This window comes from Chelonia mydas, chromosome 17 (genome assembly GCF_015237465.2).
Source record: "Chelonia mydas isolate rCheMyd1 chromosome 17, rCheMyd1.pri.v2, whole genome shotgun sequence".
NCBI lineage: Eukaryota > Metazoa > Chordata > Testudines > Cheloniidae > Chelonia > Chelonia mydas.
The window spans coordinates 22,053,221-22,071,090 of NC_051257.2; the positions used below are offsets into that span (position 1 = coordinate 22,053,221).

General features: G+C 47.7%; 1 protein-coding gene across 3 annotated transcripts in view; it reads left to right on the top strand.

The window, feature by feature from the left end:
* The first annotated feature begins 3,830 nt into the window (after positions 1-3,830).
* The window catches only part of FKBP6 (FKBP prolyl isomerase family member 6 (inactive)), a 48,317-nt gene continuing 34,277 nt past the window's right edge, over positions 3,831-17,870 (top strand). The window contains exons 1-6 of one of the 3 annotated variants that reach the window (XM_037880810.2): positions 3,831-3,886; positions 4,806-4,923; positions 10,786-10,875; positions 12,406-12,608; positions 13,613-13,732; positions 15,133-15,327. In XM_037880810.2, the coding sequence (XP_037736738.1) occupies positions 4,833-4,923; positions 10,786-10,875; positions 12,406-12,608; positions 13,613-13,732; positions 15,133-15,327 (699 nt within the window). In that variant the 5' untranslated portion in view covers positions 3,831-3,886; positions 4,806-4,832. Of the gene's footprint in view, positions 3,887-3,914; positions 3,997-4,805; positions 4,924-10,582; positions 10,673-10,785; positions 10,876-12,405; positions 12,609-13,612; positions 13,733-15,132; positions 15,328-17,870 lie in introns of those variants that run through there. The other 2 variants (XM_043531274.1, XM_043531275.1) reach the window with 2 other exon arrangements.

Sequence of the window (17,870 nt, forward strand, 5' to 3'; positions counted from 1 at the left end):
GGTGAACGAGCCTCTGATAGTGTGGCTGATGTGATTAGGCCCTATGATGGTGTCCCTGAATAGATATGTGGACACAGTTGGCAACGGGCTTTGTTGCAAGGATAGGTTCCTGGGTTAGTGGTTCTCTTGTGTGGTGTGTGTTTGCTGGTGAGTATTTGCTTCAGGTTGGGGGGCTGTCTGTAAGCAAGGACTGGCCTGTCTCCCAAGATCTGTGAGAGTGATGGGTCATCCTTCAGGATAGGTTGTAGATCCTTGATGATGCGTTGGAGAGGTTTTAGTTGGGGGTTGAAGGTGATGGCTAGTGGCGTTCTGTTATTTTCTTTGTTGGGCCTGTCCTGTAGTAGGTGACTTCTGGGTACTCTTCTGGCTCTGTCAACCTGTTTCTTCACTTCTGCAGGTGGGTATTGTAGTTGTAAGAACGCTTGATAGAGATCTTGTAGGTGTTTGTCTCTGTCTGAGGGGTTGGAGCAAATGCGGTTGTATCGTAGAGCTTGGCTGTAGACAATGGATCGTGTGGTGTGGTCTGGATGAAAGCTGGAGGCATGCAGGTAAGTATAGCGGTCAGTAGGTTTCTGGTATAGGGTGGTGTTTATGTGACCATCGTTTGTTAGCACTGTAGTGTCCAGGAAGTGGATCTCTTGTGTGGACTGGTCCAGGCTGAGGTTGATGGTAGGATGGAAATTGTTGAAATCATGGTGGAATTCCTCAAGGGCTTCTTTTCCATGGGTCCAGATGAGGACGATGTCATCAATGTAGCACAAGTAGAGTAGGGGCATTAGGGGACGAGAGCTGAGGAAGCGTTGTTCTAAGTCAGCCATAAAAATGTTGGCATACTGTGGGGCCATGCGGATACCCATAGCAGTGCCGCTGATTTGAAGGTATACATTGTCCCCAAATGTGAAATAGTTATGGGTGAGGACAAAGTCCAGCCACCAGGTTTTCCGTGACATTATTGGGGATACTGTTCCTGACAGCTTGTAGTCCATCTTTGCCGTGGAGTGTTGGTGTGGAGGGCTTCTACATCCACAGTGGCCAGGATGGTGTTTTCAGGAAGATCACCGATGGATTGTAGTTTTCTCAGGAAGTCAGTGGTGTCTCGAAGATAGCTTGGAGTGCTGGTAGCATAGGGCCTGAGGAGAGAGTCTACATAGCCAGACAATCCTGCTGTTAGGGTGCCAATGCCTGAGATGATGGGGCGCCCAGGATTTCCAGGTTTATGGATCTTGGGTAGCAGATAGAATACCCCAGGTCGGGGTTCCAGGGGTGTGTCTGTGCGGATTTGTTCTTGTGCTTTTTCAGGGAGTTTCTTGAGCAAATGCTGTAGTTTCTTTTGGTAACCCTCAGTGGGATCAGAGGGTAATGGCTTATAGAAAGTGGTGTTGGAGAGCTGCCGAGCAGCCTCTTGTTCATATTCCGACCTATTCATGATGACAACAGCACCTCCTTTGTCAGCCTTTTTGATTATGATGTCAGAGCTGTTTCTGAGGCTGTGGATGGCATTGTGTTCTGCACGGCTGAGGTTATGGGGCAAGCGATGCTGCTTTTCCACAATTTCAGCCCGTGCACGTTGGCGGAAGCACTCTATGTAGAAGTCCAGTCTGTTGTTTTGACCTTCAGGAGGAGTCCACCCAGAATCCTTCTTTTTGTAGTCTTGGTAGAAAGGTCTCTGTGGGTTAGTATGTTGTTCAGGGGTGTGTTGGAAATATTCCTTGAGTCGGAGACATCAAAAATAGGATTCTAGGTCACCACAGAACTGTATCATGTTTGTGGGGGTGGAGGGGCAGAAGGAGAGGCGCCGAGATAGGACAGATTCTTCTGCTGGGCTAAGAGTATAGTTGGATAGATTAACAATACTATTGGGTAGGTTAAGGGAACCAGTGTTGTGACCCCTTGTGGCATGTAGTAGTTTAGAGAGTTTAGTGTCCTTTTATTGAGTAATGACAATGAGTTTCCTGTCCAGTTTTGATGGTAACTTCCTTGGGACCGGGACTTCATCTTACATGCCTGTAAAGCACCACGAGCACTGCTAGAGCTTAAAATTTGTAATGAATAGAAAATGAGGAAATCTTTGCAGGAGAAACAGAGTCCAGGAAGAAGAGGCTTCCAAAGAGGGATTTGAAAAGGCTTGGGAGAGAATGCCAGGAAGACAGAGATTGCGAAGAGTGGGACAAGGAGCTAACGGAAGCAGTGAGGAGAAAGGATGGGGAGACAGATATGGAGCAGGAGGGAGAGAGGAGGAAACAAGAACTGAGGTGTAGGTGGGGGCAATATTACATACAGCCTTGAAGGTGAGAACGGAGAGCATAGGTGTGATGCAAAAGGAGACAGGAAGCCAGCGACAGGATTCAAGGGTGGAGGCAAGTGAAGAGAGAGTTCACAGTCCTGAGTCAGAGTCCTGGTGGCACAGCCTCTTGGGGGTCGGGGGACCAGCGCAGGAATGGGGAGGCAGGCTGAGCCTTTTCTAGTAGCAAATAAGCAGCAACTGCGAGGCCCTGACTGGAATTCATCAGGGCATCACAGATGTGGCGCCCCACACCCCGGCCATGGCCCCTGGCAGTGTCAGATAGCAAGTATATAGGTGCCGATTCCATGAGGTGCGCCGAGGCTGAAGCATCCAGGTGTAAAAAATGGCGGGTGCTCGGCAGCCCCCCATCAGCACCTCCCCCGCCCCACCCAGCACCTCCTGCAGGGGCGGGAAGAGGTGGGGCAGGGGTGGGAAGAGGTGGGGAGGGGCAGGGTGGGGGTGGGGCCTTGAGGGAAGGGTTGGAGTGGAGGCGGGAAGAGGTGGGGAGGGGCAGGGCGGGGGTTGGGCATTGAGGGAAGGGCTGGAGCAGGGGCAGGAAGAGGTGGGGCAGGGGCAGGGCGGGGGTGGGGCTTTGAGGGAAGGGCTGGAGCGGGGGCAGGAAGAGGTGGGGCAGGGGTGGGAAGAGGTGGGGAGGGGCAGGGCAGGGGTGGGGCCTTGAGGGAAGAGGTGGGGCGGGGGTGGGAAGAGGTGGGGAGGGGCAGGGTGGGGGTGGGGCTTTGAGGGAAGGGTTGGAGTGGGGGCGGGAAGAGGTGGGGAGGGGCAGGGCGGGGGTGGGGCCTTGAGGGAAGGGCTGGAGCGGGGGCGGGAAGAGGTGGGGAGGGGCAGGGCGGGGGTGGGGCCTTGGGGAAAGGGTTGGAGCGGGGGCGGGAAGAGGTGGGGCAGGGCGGGGGTGGGGCTTTGAGGGAAGGGCTGGAGTGGGGGCGGGAAGAGGTGGGGAGGGGCAGGGTGGGGGTGGGGCCTTGGGGAAAGGGTTGGAGTGGGGGCGGGAAGAGGTGGGGCAGCGGTGGGAAGAGGTGGGCAGGGGCAGGGCGGGGGTGGGGCCTTGAGGGAAGAGGTGGGGCAGGGGTGGGAAGAGGTGGGGAGGGGCAGGGCGGGGGTGGGGCTTTGAGGGAAGGGCTGGAGCGGGGGCGGGAAGAGGTGGGGCAGGGCGGGGGTGGGGCTTTGAGGGAAGGGCTGGAGCGGGGGCAGGAAGAGGTGGGGCAGCGGTGGGAAGAGGTGGGGAGGGGCAGGGTGGGGATGTGGCCTTGAGGGAAGGGCTGGAGTGGGGGCGGGAAGAGGTGGGCAGGGGCAGGGCGGGGGCGGGGCGCTAAGGAAACCACATGTCCCAGCATGCCTCACTTCTTCGGTGGGCGGTGCATGGGTGGGGCAGGGTCGTCGCCACGCTTCCTCTGTGTGATTGGTTGAGACTGGGGACGCGGGAGCTTTGATTGGCAGCCGGGGAGCCGGGGGGCCTGAGGCTCAGCGGAGCGGGCATGTGCTCGGGCGGGGGAGGGCTCTCGGAGCGTGATTGGCTGGAGCGGGAAGGACGGGCTCGGATTGGAGCGTGTGGGGGCGGGGCCCGCTGAGGCCGGCGCTGAGGCGGTTGAGCCGGCGCGAGGAGGCGGCGGCGGGGGATGGCGGGGCGCGGCCGCGGGTGGCAGCGGGGGCAGCTCAACGGGCTGCACGCGCGGGCCGGGGCCGGGGGCGGCGCGGTGAGGCTGGAGATCGGGCGGGGCGGCCGCGGCCTGGGGCCCCTCAGCGGCCCGGGAGACGCCGGGAGCGGCCGCGGGGTGCAGCCTGGCGCCCCCTGCTGGCGGCGAAGCGACTCGGCCCCCCAGCGCCGTGTGGTCCCGAGCGCGGGGCCCGGCGCCTGCGGCTGCTTCCGCTCCGTGCGGGGACCTGCCGTGCTGAGCCCCGCCGCCAGCCGGCCAGAGCGGCGGCCTGTTTCGGCTGGGGTCGGAAGCGGGTTTATTTCCCCTTCTCTCCCTCGCGGGGCCCACCCCGAAGTCTGGAGGGGAAAAGCCCGTTTCCATAAGCGCAGATCCCCTGGGTGCCCAGGCAGGAGACTAGGTGGGGCTGGCTTGTCTCTAGGGCGGCTCTTGTGCTCGGGAGCTCCCAGGGCGGTGCTCAGACCCGAGAGGTCCTGGCAGCAATGGGAGAGGTTACAGTTATCCCTCTGTTTAATTATCGAATCTGCATTCTGCACCCTGCACGTTAGAAAGTGAATATCTGGTTTTTGCCTTAAATTTTAGGCAGTGAATAAAGTTTGTTGCAGTGCAAGAAATCCAAGAACATCACAGCTGCGTAAGCTCTGCACGCTGTCTGGAGCATGAGATGCTTCTGTCACAATACAGCTTGGAGGCAGGATTGTTCCTGTCCTGCAGTATTTCAGCACAGGGCTTAGGGTCCTTCAGAGTGGAAACCCTCTAATTACAGCTGCAACGTCTTCATTTAATAATGTAGAAGTGCACTGTTACGTTCCGATGGCTAAGTGGCCTCATTCTTTTCCCACCATTCATAGTCTCCTTACCAACGGTTGGGCCAACGCATGCAGGATATTACTGGTGATAGAGGGGTGTTAAAGGAGGTTATCCGTGCTGGTGCTGGAGAAATGGTGCCTGAGGATGCTTCTGTATTAGGTAAAACCAGTTTCTTTGTTGGAGGCCTGTTACTGGGATTATCTGCCAAAGAGCATGTATGTGTTTTGTTTTTGTTTTTATACTAAGTGTCCACATCCACTTTATAATTTTGACTTTTGCTTAGTGGCTGGTATTCTAGACCAGTGGTTTTCAACCTGTGGTGTCTGCAGGCTATGCCTAAGATTTCCAAAGGGGTCTGCACCTCCATTTGAAATTTTTTAGGGGTCCACAAATGAAAAAAGGTTGAAAACTACTGTTCTAGACCACTGGTTCTCTGCCGTTTTGGGTTCAGGACCCATTTGTAATTGTTGATGGCCTGTTGCAATCCAGTAAATGGGTGGTGTGGGGGGTGTTGGATCCTGCCCCCAGGGGAAGGGGGAAGCCCTGGGGGTGGGGTTCCAGAGCCCACCCTGCATTCATCTTGCAGTGATGGCTCTTGCAGCTCTGGTCCCGCAGGGCTGGCTGGGTTCAGCTCCCTGCTTTGGACATTACAGCATCCAGGCTTGGCCCTGGCTGGCTGGGCCACGTTTGTGTGAGTGGGGGTGCGACCTGGTACATGGGGTTGTAGTGCCACTCAAACTTGTCCCAGCCAGTCTCTTATGATGGAGGGGCATCTGGGTCAAACCAGAGTGGCACTGCAACCCCGGAGTTCACAATGCCCAGAGCGGAGAGCTGAGCAGCCACAACAGTTGCCGCACGACTCTCTGAAACGTTCTGGTAACCCAATTTTGAGTTAAAAGAAAAGGAGTACTTGTGGCACCTTAGAGACTAACAAATTTATTTGAGCGTAACCCTTCATGAGCTACAGCTCACTTCATCGGATGCAATTTTGGGTTGCAGCCCACTGGTTGAGAAACCTTGCCCTAGCCCTAGGTGACTGTGCTTCTCTGCAGCACATGTGAATAAATGGAGGTAGTTGTTGATGCATCCAGTTTGTTCTAGGATTCTCTAGGCCCCTTCATGTCTCTGAACACTTACAATATACAAATCTGAATTCAATTTTATCACAGACTCCCCTCCCAGGAGACGCCAAAGATGTTGCAAAAAAGAGCTGTAACCATAATTTGCTATAGAGAGCAATATGCCGTGCCCTATGTGCTTGATTTTTATTTAAGAATGTCTTGTTCAGGACTGCTGGTTTAGGCTGTTCTTAAACTGCTTGCTTCAAAAAATCAGTCTCGGTAAAATATGGGTTGTATTGCTCAAGGAAATCTGTAAAAGGAATCGCACCTCTTTCCTGAAAGCTGTAGGTTTCAATTAGGTTCATGTTCAGTCAGCTGATCCCAGCCCTGCAATGAGATCTGCACATGTTGGTCTCGCTCTTATTGCAGGATCTGTGCCTTCGGTGAGTATTTTTGGCTGTCCAGAAGTACTACTCTTGTGAACCTGAGGTGACTACTCTTTATAAAGTACATTGTTGAAGAGTTTAGACTCAAATTTGACTGAAAGCTGAAATGTCGATTGGCTGGAGAGTATCTTCCAGTATTGCAATGGCTTGTAGAGCTTTTCTTTCTTGGTGTCATAAAGACACTAACATATCTTTATAGTTTTTTTGTTTGCTGTCCCGGAAGCTGACAATCAGAGGGAGTTACAAGTTAACAGATTCTGTTCCAAGTGCTGGCATCAAAGTGCAGTGTACAATAGATTAAATGAAGAGGCATGTCGATTTTTAAGAAATGCAGGAAGCATTTCACCACTAGATTGAGCCTCGGTCAGTATTGGCTGAAAGCTGTTTCAGTTTGATGGGGGTTTGCCTTTTGTGACATGACTCATAGATTGAAAACCAGAGGGGACCATCTTTATCATCAAGTCTGATCTCCTGCACGTTGCAGGCCACAGAACCTCACCCACCCACTCCTGTAATAGACCAGTAACTCAGCCGGAGTTTATGGAAGTCCTCAAATCATGATTAAAGACTTCAGGTTACAGAGAACCCACCGTTTACACTAGTTTAAACCTGCAACTGAGCTGTGCCCCAGGCTTCAGAGGAAGGCGAAAACTCCCCGGGGTCTCTGCCAAGCTGACTTGGGGGAAAATTCCTTCCCAACCCCAAGTATGGCAATCAGTTAGACCCTGAGCATGTAAGTGAGACCCACCAGCCAATGCTATAAAAACCCCACCTCCACGAGTGGAGTAGCTACCAGTGCTGGTGCACTGTCTACGCTGCCACTTCACAGCGCTGAAACTTGCAGCGCTCGGGGGGGTGCTTTCTTGAGAAAGTTGCAGTCTTGAAGCCAGTTAGGTTTTTTTGCTCCCACTGCTCCGCTTGGAAGGCTGTTCCAGAACTTCACTCCTCTGATGGTTAGAAACTTTCATCTAATTTCAAACCTGAACTTGTTGATGGCCAGTTTATAGAATCATAGAAGGGTAGTACTGGAAAGGACCTTAGTAGGTCATCTAGTCCAATCCCCTGCACTCAAGACAGGACTAAGTAATAACTAGACCATCCCTGACAGGTGTTTGTCTAACCTGTTCTTAAAAATCTCCAATGACGGAGATTCCACAACTGCCTTAGGCCAATTTGTACCATTGCTTAAATATCCTGGCAGTTGGGAAGTTTTTCCTAATGTCCAACCTAAACCACCCAAGAAGCTGCAGTTTAAGCTCTTTGCTTCTTGTCCTATCCTCGGAGTTTAACAAGAACAATTTTTCAGCCTTCTCCTTGTAACAACTTTTATGTACTTAAACTGTTATGTCCCCCGTCAGTCTTCTCTTCTCCAGACTAAACAAACCCAATTCAATCTTTCTTCATAGGTCAGGTTTTCTAGACCTTTAATCATTTTTTTGTTGCCTTTCTCTGGACTGTCACCAGTTTGTCCGCATATTTCTTGAAATGTGGTGCCCTGAACTGGACACAATACTCCAGCTGAGGCTTTACCAGTGTGTAATAGAATCAAAAATTACTTCTTGCTTACAACACTCCTGCTAATACATCCCAGAATGTTCACCTTTTTTTGCAGCAGCGTTACACTGTTAACTCATATTTAGCTTGTGATCCACCATAACTCCCAGATCCCTTTCCACAGTACTCCTTCCCAGGCAGACATTTCCCATTTTTATGTGTGCAATTGATTGTTCCTTCCCAAGTGGAGTACTTCACGTTTGTCCTTATTGAATTTCAACCTGTTTACTTCAGACTTTCTCCAGTTTGTCAAGATCATTTTGAATTTTAATCCTATCCTCCAAAGCAGTGGTTGTCAACCTTTCCAGATTACTGAAGCCCAAGCCCTGCTGCCCAGGCCTGAAGCCCGAGCCCCACCACTTGGGGCTGAAGCATGTAACTTAGCTCTGGGTGGCCCCAGGCAGTTGCCCTGCTTGCCACCCCCTAATGCTGTCCCTGTACTTGCAACCCTGCTAAACCTGTCCCATGACCCACCAGGGGGTTGCACTCCCCAGGTTGAGAAACACTGGTCTAGATGATCTAGATCTGGAAGACCTCTGCATATCCCCAGGTGTACGCGTACCTCTGGTTGAGAACCACTGCTCCAGAGCACTTGCAACCCTTCTGAACTTGGTGTCATCCGCAGACTTTATAAGTGTACTTTCTATGCCATTATCTAAATCATAGATGAAGATATTGAACAGGAGCAATCCCTGCAGGACCCCACTCGATATGCCTTTCCAGTGAACCACTGATAACTACTCCCTGGGAACGGTTTTCCAACTCGTTATGCAACCATCTTACAATGGCTGCATCTAGGTTGTATTTCCCTAGTTTGTTTATGAGAAGGTCATGCAAGACCGCATCAAAGCTTACTAGAGTCAAGATACCACATTTATTACTCTTCTCCCCCCGCCCCCCCATTCACAATGCTTGTTACCCTGTCAAAGAAAGCTGTTAGCTTGGTTTGACATGATTTGTTCTTGACAAATCCATGTTGACTGTTACTCATCTTATTATCTTCTAGGTGTTTGCAAATTAATTATTTGCTCTTTTATCTTTTCTGGTACTGAAGTTAAGCTGACTGGTCTGTAATTCCCTGTGTTATCCTTATTCTCCTTTTTGTAGATGGGCACTATATGTGCCTTCTTCCTCTCCCCTGGGATCTCTTCTGTCTTCCATGATTTTTTTGAAGATAGTTGCTAATGACTCGGATATCTCCAGAGTCAGCTCCTTGAGTATACTAGGATGTATTTCATCAGGACCTGCTGACTTGAAGACCTCTAACTTGTCTAAGTAGCTTTTAACTTGTTCTTTCTCTATTTTAGCCTCAGATCCTGTTTACTGGCATTCACCAATGTTAGATGTCCAATTGCTACTAACCTTTTTGGTGAAAATAAACAAAAAGGTCATTTAGCGCTTCTTCCATTTCCATGTTTTCTGTTACTGTGTTCGCCCCTCATTGAGTAATGGACTTACCCTGTCCCTGGTTTTCCTTTTGCTTCTAACGAATTTGTAGAATGTTTTCTTGTTACCCTTTGTCTCTAGCTAGTTTAATTTCATTTTGTGCCTTGGCCTTTCTAATTTTATCTCTACATGCTTGTGTGTTTATATTCATCCTTCATAATTTGACTTAGTTTCTACTTTGTGTGGGACTCTTTTGAGTTTCAGGTTACTGAAGATCTCCTGGTTAAGCCAGGGTGGTCTCTTGCCATGCTTCCTATTTTTCCTGTGCAGTGCGATAGTTTGCTCTTGTATCCTTAGTAACATCTCTTTTAAAAAACTGCCAACTCTCTTCAACTGTTTTTCTCCTTAGACTTGCTTCCCATGGGATCTTACCTACCAACTTCCTGAGTTGGCTAAAGTCAGCCTTCTTGAAATCCATTATCTTTGTTCTGCTGTTTTCCCTCCTACTGTTCCTTAGAATAATGAACTCTCTCATTTCACGATCACTTTCATTTGAGCTGCCTTCCACTTTCATATTCTCAACCAGTTCCTCCCTATTTGTCAAAATCAGATCTAGAACAGCCTCTCCCCAAGAGCTTTCTCCACCTTCTGACACAAAAAATTGACTCCAGTGCATTCCAGTAACCTGTGCACTGCTGTATTTTTTCCCAACAGATGTCGGAGTAGTTGAAGTCCCCCATCAGCACCAAGTCCTATTCTTGTGTCAGCATTGGTGCTTAACTTAACTCCTCTCTGTCCCTGGTATTTATCTCTCTGTTGTATTTATAGAGAGCAATCATATCTTTCCTCAGCTTTAGTTTGGATAGGCTAAACAAGCCAAGCTCCTAGAGTCTCCTCTTGTAAGGTAGGTTTTCCATTTCTCTGGTCATCCTAGTAGCCCTTCTCTGCACTAGTATCAGTTTGAGTTCATCTCTCTTAAACATGGGAGACCAGACATGAGATTGGCTTTAGTCCTATGCTAATGGTCTTCGTTGTATGTATGCGAATAGGAGATGGCAGTCGCAGCAGTGCTCTGAGTAAGGGGCCCACCCTTGAGCGTTGGTTCCTTTGTGTCAGCATTCAAGCACATTGGTGAGCTTGTGTGCTCTCGCTGTACATGCTGTGTGCATTCTGCAGATAGATCAAGGATTTTGTTTCTAGGACTCCCCATCTGCCCATCTTTCCCCAGTACTAAATTCACACACGTTTTTTAAATCAACGTTTTGTGCTAGATAGAAAATGACAAACTGGTAGACAGAGTTGTGTTGTATTGTAAAAAGTTGCAGGCAGCGCTGAGTGAAATCAACACTGTCCTACTTATTTGATGGCAGAGAGATCCTGGAGTGAGTAGCCTGTGCTCCCTCTGCTGTTCGGCAGCCCGTGGAAAAGCAGAACAAAAGAACTGTCCAGTACAATGAGAGAGTGAGTGGTTAGCGGGTGTATCACCAAAGAAGTGATCAGTTTTCTTGAGTATTTTGTAACGTAAGTTCTCTAACATCTCCTGCCCTTCTCCCTTTGTATTGGAACTCTTGCAGTGAAATATTCTGGGTACCTGGAATACATGGATAAGCCCTTTGACACAAACTGGTACAGGAGGAATCCTAGGCTGATGAAACTTGGAGAAGGTAAATCCAGACTGAAGAACTAGTACTGAAGGTACAAGGCTGTAAGGACCCTGCCCCTTCTATAGCCCTCTGGTTGTGTTAATACCTTAAAGCCTGGTATAGGTTTTGTGCTTTCATAATGTCATATGTTCTAAGTAATGTTGGCATTACTGTTTGTGGGATTACAAGCTACCGCTGTGCCTTTGCCTCCTGTTTCCAGGTGTGGGGGAAGGGATGATTGAGAGCTTTTTTTCCCTCCTGGAAATGAGTCCAGAGGGGACAATGTAAGCTACTTGTGAGTTGTAGAATTTGGCTGTATTTTGTGGCTCAAAATGGATGCTTGCTTTGATTGCTTAACACATGAGCCTTGCAACTTATGCTGTATTTTAAACACTCTTTACATTCCAAAGCTGGAGGCAGAGAACATAAGAACGGCCATACTGGGTTAGACCAGAGGTCCATTTAGCCCAATATCCTGTCTTCCAACAGCAGCCAATGCCAGGTGCCCCAGAGGAAAAGAACAGAACAGGTAATCATCAAGTGAGCCAACCCCTGTCACCCATTCCCAGCTTCTGGCAAACAGAGGCTAGGGGCACCATCCCTGCCCATCCTGGCTAATAGCCATTGATGGACCTATCCTCCATGAATTTATCTAGTTCTTTTTTGAACCCTGTTATAGTCTGGCCTTCACAACATCCTCTGACAAGGCATTCCACAGGTTGACTGTGTGTTGTGTGGGAAAAAATATTTCCTTTTGTTTGTTTTAAACCTGCTGCCTATTAATTTCATTTAGTGACCTCTAGTTCTTGTGCTATGAGGAGTAAATAACACTTCCTTATTTACTTTCTCCACACTAGTCATGATTTTATAGACCTCTATCATATCCCCCCTTAGTCGTCTCTTTTCCAAGCTGAAAAGTCCCGGTCTTATTTATCGCTCCTCATATGGAAGCCATTCCAAACCCCTAATCATTTTGGTTGCCCTTTTCTGAACCTTTTTCAATTTCAGTATATGTTTTTTGAGATGGGGCAACCACATTTGCACACAGTATTCAAGATGTGGGCGTACTGTGGGTTTATATAGAGGCAATATGATATTTTCTGTCTTATTATCTATCCCTTTTCTAATGATTCCCAACATTCTGTTCGATTTCTTTTGACTGCCGCTGCACATTGAGTGGCTGTTTTGAGAGAACTGTCCACAGTGACTCCAAGATCTCTTCCTTGAGTGGTAACAGCTAATTTAGACTCCATCATTTTATATGTATAGTTGGATTGTTTTCCAATGAGCATTACTTTGCATTTATCAACATGAGACTGAATACTGGTGTCTGCCAGGCTACTGGAATACGGGTGGATCATTTTTGTGATCCAGGGTGCATGCTGTGCTGCTGGATGTGTATAAAATTACCATTGCTGGTTAAGAATTGGTAGTCAAAAATGCTGAAAATTGGAAAAGCGAAGGCTTGAAAACCAGGTTTTAAGACACATGAGTCCTTCAAGTTGAGGATTTTGAGGGCCGCATCAAAAGTTCCACTTCTTGTTTTGCCAGAGATTACGCTACAGGGAATGGAGGTTGGCCTACTGACCATGAAGAAGGGAGAGTTGGCAAGATTTCTCTTCACACCAAGTTATGCCTATGGGGCATTGGGCTGTCCTCCTTTGATTCCACCTAATGCCACAGTCTTGTTTGAGATGGAGCTGCTGGACTTTCTAGACTCAGCTGAATCTGACAAATTCTTTGTTTTGACTACTGTGAGTTAGTTATACAAGTAGCTTTGAGCCATAAACACTGAATTTTAAGACTTTGTTCTTTGCTGTCTTCCCTGTTATGTATGCCTATTGCTGCCGTAATAGGATGATGTCAGATACTCTTGTTCAAAATAGCTTCCAGCTAATAGCATCTGTAGTACGTTTGTGTGAAGGGGCTTGATGTCCATGTTCATGCCTCTATTTATGTACTTCTAAAATGACAGCACGGTTATGCTTGCACCATACTGTCCATATCTCACTCCTTGCAGTGCTCCATGTTCCAGGCCCTGTAGCTTGCAAAGAAAATAAAGCATGCTGAGATGCTTAATGTGACTTAAAAAATGCTGTTCCAGCCCAGTGAAAGTCAGTGGGGCTACATCTGTTTACAACCAGTTGAAGGATTGGCCCTAAAATCTTCCAGTTTTCCCTCACAATTGAAACTTCTCTCCTTCCCAGCCTGCATCAAGAACATTTCAAAGTATAAATTAAAGAAAATAGACTCTTGGGAGTAGCATTAAAACAAACTGAAGCTGTAGTTCTTAAAACTGCTTTGCATGTTTGCAAATAAACATGTTTGCATATTTGCAACTCAGAGTGTAATCCAGGGGAGAAGCTAGTCAGGGTGGCATTTTGTTGTTTCTAGTGAGTCCTACAAGAACCTTGGCATGTAGCTCACTCCTGTGAAACTGCTCAAGGATGTAACTTGTGGTCCACGTAGGAAATTCTTATCAGTGTTTGTTAGGTTGGGGAGGGCATTTTCTTTGCTCCTGAGCTGACCTTTCCAAGCGTCGCTCTTTGGTTGGATGGCTTCCACTCCTACAGGCCTATTGTCGCCACAGGTCTCCTGTGTCCTTTTTGAAGCTGTTCTTATACCAACTCTGGATGTGTTAGACTTCGGAATGTTACTCTCTTGTCTGACCACTTGGAAGTGCTATAGGTACTTACTATTGTCTCAGCATTCCTATTTTGTGTCTACTAAACAGCTGAATTTTGGCTTCTGTACACAGGAGCAGCAGGATACGTTCCCCCTACAGAAGGTGTTGAAAGTGGCAAATACAGAGAGGGAGTTTGGCAATTACCTCTTCCGCCAGAAGCGCTTCATGGATGCCAGAGAGAGATACAAGCGGGTAATAAAACCAGGATAACAGGGTTATGCACTCTGTAGAAGATAGTAAGTCACGACTAAGCATTAGCTGAAAGCACAAAGTGGAAAACAGTTCAGAGAACAATTACCCTCTAGCATAATACACCTGGGAGACACAGTTAAGCTAACGTTTTAAATTCTGGTAGACGTTGATAATTTAAGAACAGTATTAAGCAGCTGTCTTCGTATGCTCAGCCAAGGTATGTGTTGAGCTGCAATGAAAGGAAATACAGGTTGGTACTAGTATGTGAACTCGCTTCCCCCACATTTACACCTTGCTGGTCCCGGTTAGTATAGGCAAGGAAATGTACAGATGGGTTGGTGTACTTGGAATACATCTCAAGTTCTAGAAATGGCTTGCAGGCTTTGAACATATTTACTTCAATTGCAACAATCACCTAGCTGGAATCTGCCAGCACAGCTTTCAACAGAAAGAGGAGAGTCTCCACAGAGCATGGCCTTGGGCAGTGAGAGAGCTCTGAGATAAAATTTTCAGAAGTGACTTAGGCACTCGGAAAAAGAAAAGGAGTACTTGTGGCACCTTAGAGACTAACAAGTATTCCTTTTCTTTTTGCCCATACAGACTAACGCGGCTGCTACTCTGAAACCTGTCATTAGGCACTTGGAACACCAAGACTTATTAAAGTCTAATCCCTCTAAATCACTTAAGTGCTTTTGAAAATTTTACTCGTAGTCTCCCAGCAAGGAAATGTCTCCCAGAAACAAGTGATGGGGTAACTTTATCTTTTTGTTTTTAATGCTACAAGATGCACTCCACACTCCTAGTCTTTAGTTAGGACATGAATGTTTGTGTCTTATGGAAATTTTGTTCCTGTTTGAGGATACCTTCTCTACCGCCACTTTTTGCCTGTGAATGGATGTATTTACGTGAAATTTCCGGGGATGGTTTCCTCTTCCCACCCACATTTCTAAAATTTGTGCGATTTTTCCTTTCTGCTGTGTGTGTGTGTGTGTGTGTGTGTGTGTGTGTGTATATATATATATATATATATATATATATATATATATATATGTTTGAAAAAACAGCAACTCCAAACAAACACTGAACAACCTCTGTAGCATTCACAATGAGATAGGCACTTTAAAATCAAAAACAGAAACGAGGTCCCTGGTCTAATCTCAATCAGCAAGGAGGGAAGAGGTATGCTATGCCACACTGCGAATGACTGAGCTGATTGGTCATGTTCAGGATGCATCCTGCTAATGCGATTCTGTTTTTTTGCTTTTTATCTGAAACGTTTCAAAGGTGGCTAAGTTGATGTCTCTCTCTAGATCAGTGGTCAGATAAAGTCCTCAATTTTCCACAAACGTATGCACTGTGCATTATTTCTGGGTTTTTTTTTTTTAACCCCATCTGTCCAGGCCTCCTTGATCCTGTGTCGCAGGCCTTCCAATGGGGATGAGCAGTGCCAGATTGATGCTGCCAAACTGCTGGTGTTCCTGAATCTGTCATTTACTTACTTGAAGCTGGAGCGTCCTGTCCGAGCTCTGACATATGGAGAAAAGGCGCTGGAGATTGACAAGAGAAATGCAAAAGCATTATTCAGGTGTGGCCAGGTGAGCAAAAGTAGATTCCTCTGTTGGGTTAAGAGGTTGCATCAAGCTAAACCCCAGCCTTTCTAGTCTGTGGGGAGGACCTGCAATAGAATAAAATGAGCCGCTCAGAAAATCTGTTAGAAATACTGGGCCAGGCTTTCAGATGTGCTGTGTGCCCACAGCTACCATAATAGTTGGTGGGAGTTGTACTGAATGCTCACATCTGAAAACCTGGCCCTTTGCAGATACATTGCATTGCTCTGTTTTTTTCATGCTATGATGTTATTGACTTGAACTGGGACCATATAGATCATTGTTGCAACCAAGGTCCTGTAGTGGCACCAAATCTTGTATAAAGGGGGTCAAATGAGGTGTCTAAGACAAGGTTATGGTTTGCTGGTTATGGTTATGCTGTCTATATGTGTGTATCATTTTTGTAGTTGAAGTTATGAATATTGGCTCTATACTGTCTGTATTTCAAACTTATGCTGTGCTTCTGAGTGACACCCCAGACAAGTTGGTGTCAGCTCTGCCTAGCCTGCTTGATGGCTCATTAAGGACCATCAGCTGTACAATTGTCCCATTGAGAGAAGGCAGACACACCATAGCAAGGTATGCAGGGACGGGCCTATGGACAGAACTCTGAGGTTTTTCCAGGCCATGTGATGGACAGCTTGTCTTTGGGACAAAGAAAGCAGAGACCACATGGCAGGAGAATATAAAAAGCTGCTGCAGCTCCTCCATCTTGTCTTCAATCCTGCTTCTTACCTCTGGAGGGACTTCGCTGCACTGAAGCTTTGAACAAAGGACTGAAAGACCCATCCCAGCTGTGGATGTTCTCCAGAGACTTGATTTGAACCTGCAGTTTATTCTATCACTGCTGCAAGCCTGAACCAAGAACTTGGCCATTACTGTATGTCATTGATTCCATTGAACCAATTCTAGCTCTCATCTCTATCTTTTTCCTTTTATGAATAAACCTTTAGATTTTTAGATTCTAAAGGATTGGCAACAGCGTGATTTGTGGGTAAGATCTGATTGCCATCTATGACGAGATAACTGGCTCTGTGGATGAGGGAAAAGTGGTAGACGTGTTGTTCCTTGACTTTAGCAACGCTTTTGACACGGTCTCACACAGTATTCTTGCCAGCAAGTTAAAGAAGTATGGGCTGGATGAATGGACTATACGGTGGATAGAAAGTTGGCTAGATTGTCGGGCTCAACGGGTAGTGATCAATGGCTCCATGTCTAGTTGGCAGCCGGTATCAAGTGGAGTGCCCCAAGGGTCGGTCCTCGGGTCTGTTTTGTTCAATATCTTCATAAATGATCTGGAGGATGGTGTGGATTGCACCCTCAGCAAGTTTGCAGATGACGCTAAACTGGGAGGAGAGGTAGATACACTGGAGGGTAGGGATAGGATCCAGAGGGCCCTAGACAAATTAGAGGATTGGGCCAAAAGAAATCTGATGAGGTTCAGCAAGGACAAGTGCAGAGTCCTGCACTTAGGATGGAAGAATCCCATGCACCGCTACAGACTAGGGACTGAATGGCTCGGCAGCAGTTCTGCAGAAAAGGACCTAGGGGTTACAGTGGACGAGAAGCTGGATATGAGTCAACAGTGTGCCCTTGTTGCCAAGAAGGCCAATGGCATTTTGGGATGTATACGTAGGGGCATTGCCAGCAGATAGAGGGACGTGATCGTTCCCCTCTATTCGGCATTGGTGAGACCTCATCTGGAGTACTGTGTCCAGTTTTGGGCCCCCACGCTACAAGAAGGATGTGGAAAAATTGGAAAATGTCCAGCGAAGGGCAACAAAAATGATTGGGGGACTGGAACACATGACTTATGAGGAGAGGCTGAGGGAACTGGGATTGTTTAGTCTGCGGAAGAGAAGAATGAGGGGGGATTTGATAGCTGCTTTCAACTACCTGAAAGGGGGTTCCAAAGAGGATGGATCTAGACTGTTCTCAGTGGTAGCAGATGACAGAACAAGGAGTAATGGTCTCAAGTTGCAGTGGGGGAGGTTTAGGTTGGATATTAGGAAAAACTTTTTCACTGGGAGGGTGGTGAAACACTGGAATGCGTTACCTAGGAAGGTGGTGGAATCTCCTTCCTTAGATATTTTTAAGGTCAGGCTTGACAAAGCCCTGGCTGGGATGATTTAATTGGGGATTGGTCCTGCTTTGAGCAGGGGGTTGGACTAGATGACCTCCTGAGGTCCCTTCCAACCCTGATGTTCTATGATTCTATGATTTGTGTATAGACCTGGGTCTGGGGCTTGATCCTTTGGGATCGAGAGAACCTTTTTTCTTTTACTGGGGTATTGGTTTTCATAACCGTTCGTCCCCATAATGAGTGGCACTGGTGGAGATACTGGGAAACTGGAGTGTCTAAGGGAATTGTTTGTGTGACTTGTGGTTAGCCAGCGGGGTGAGACCAAAGTCTGCTCTGGTTTGGTTTGCCTTAGAGGTGGAAAAACCCGAGCCTTGGGCTGTAACTGCCCTGCTTTAAGCAGTTTGTCCTGAATTGGCACTCTCAGTTGGGTACTGCCAGAACCAGCATC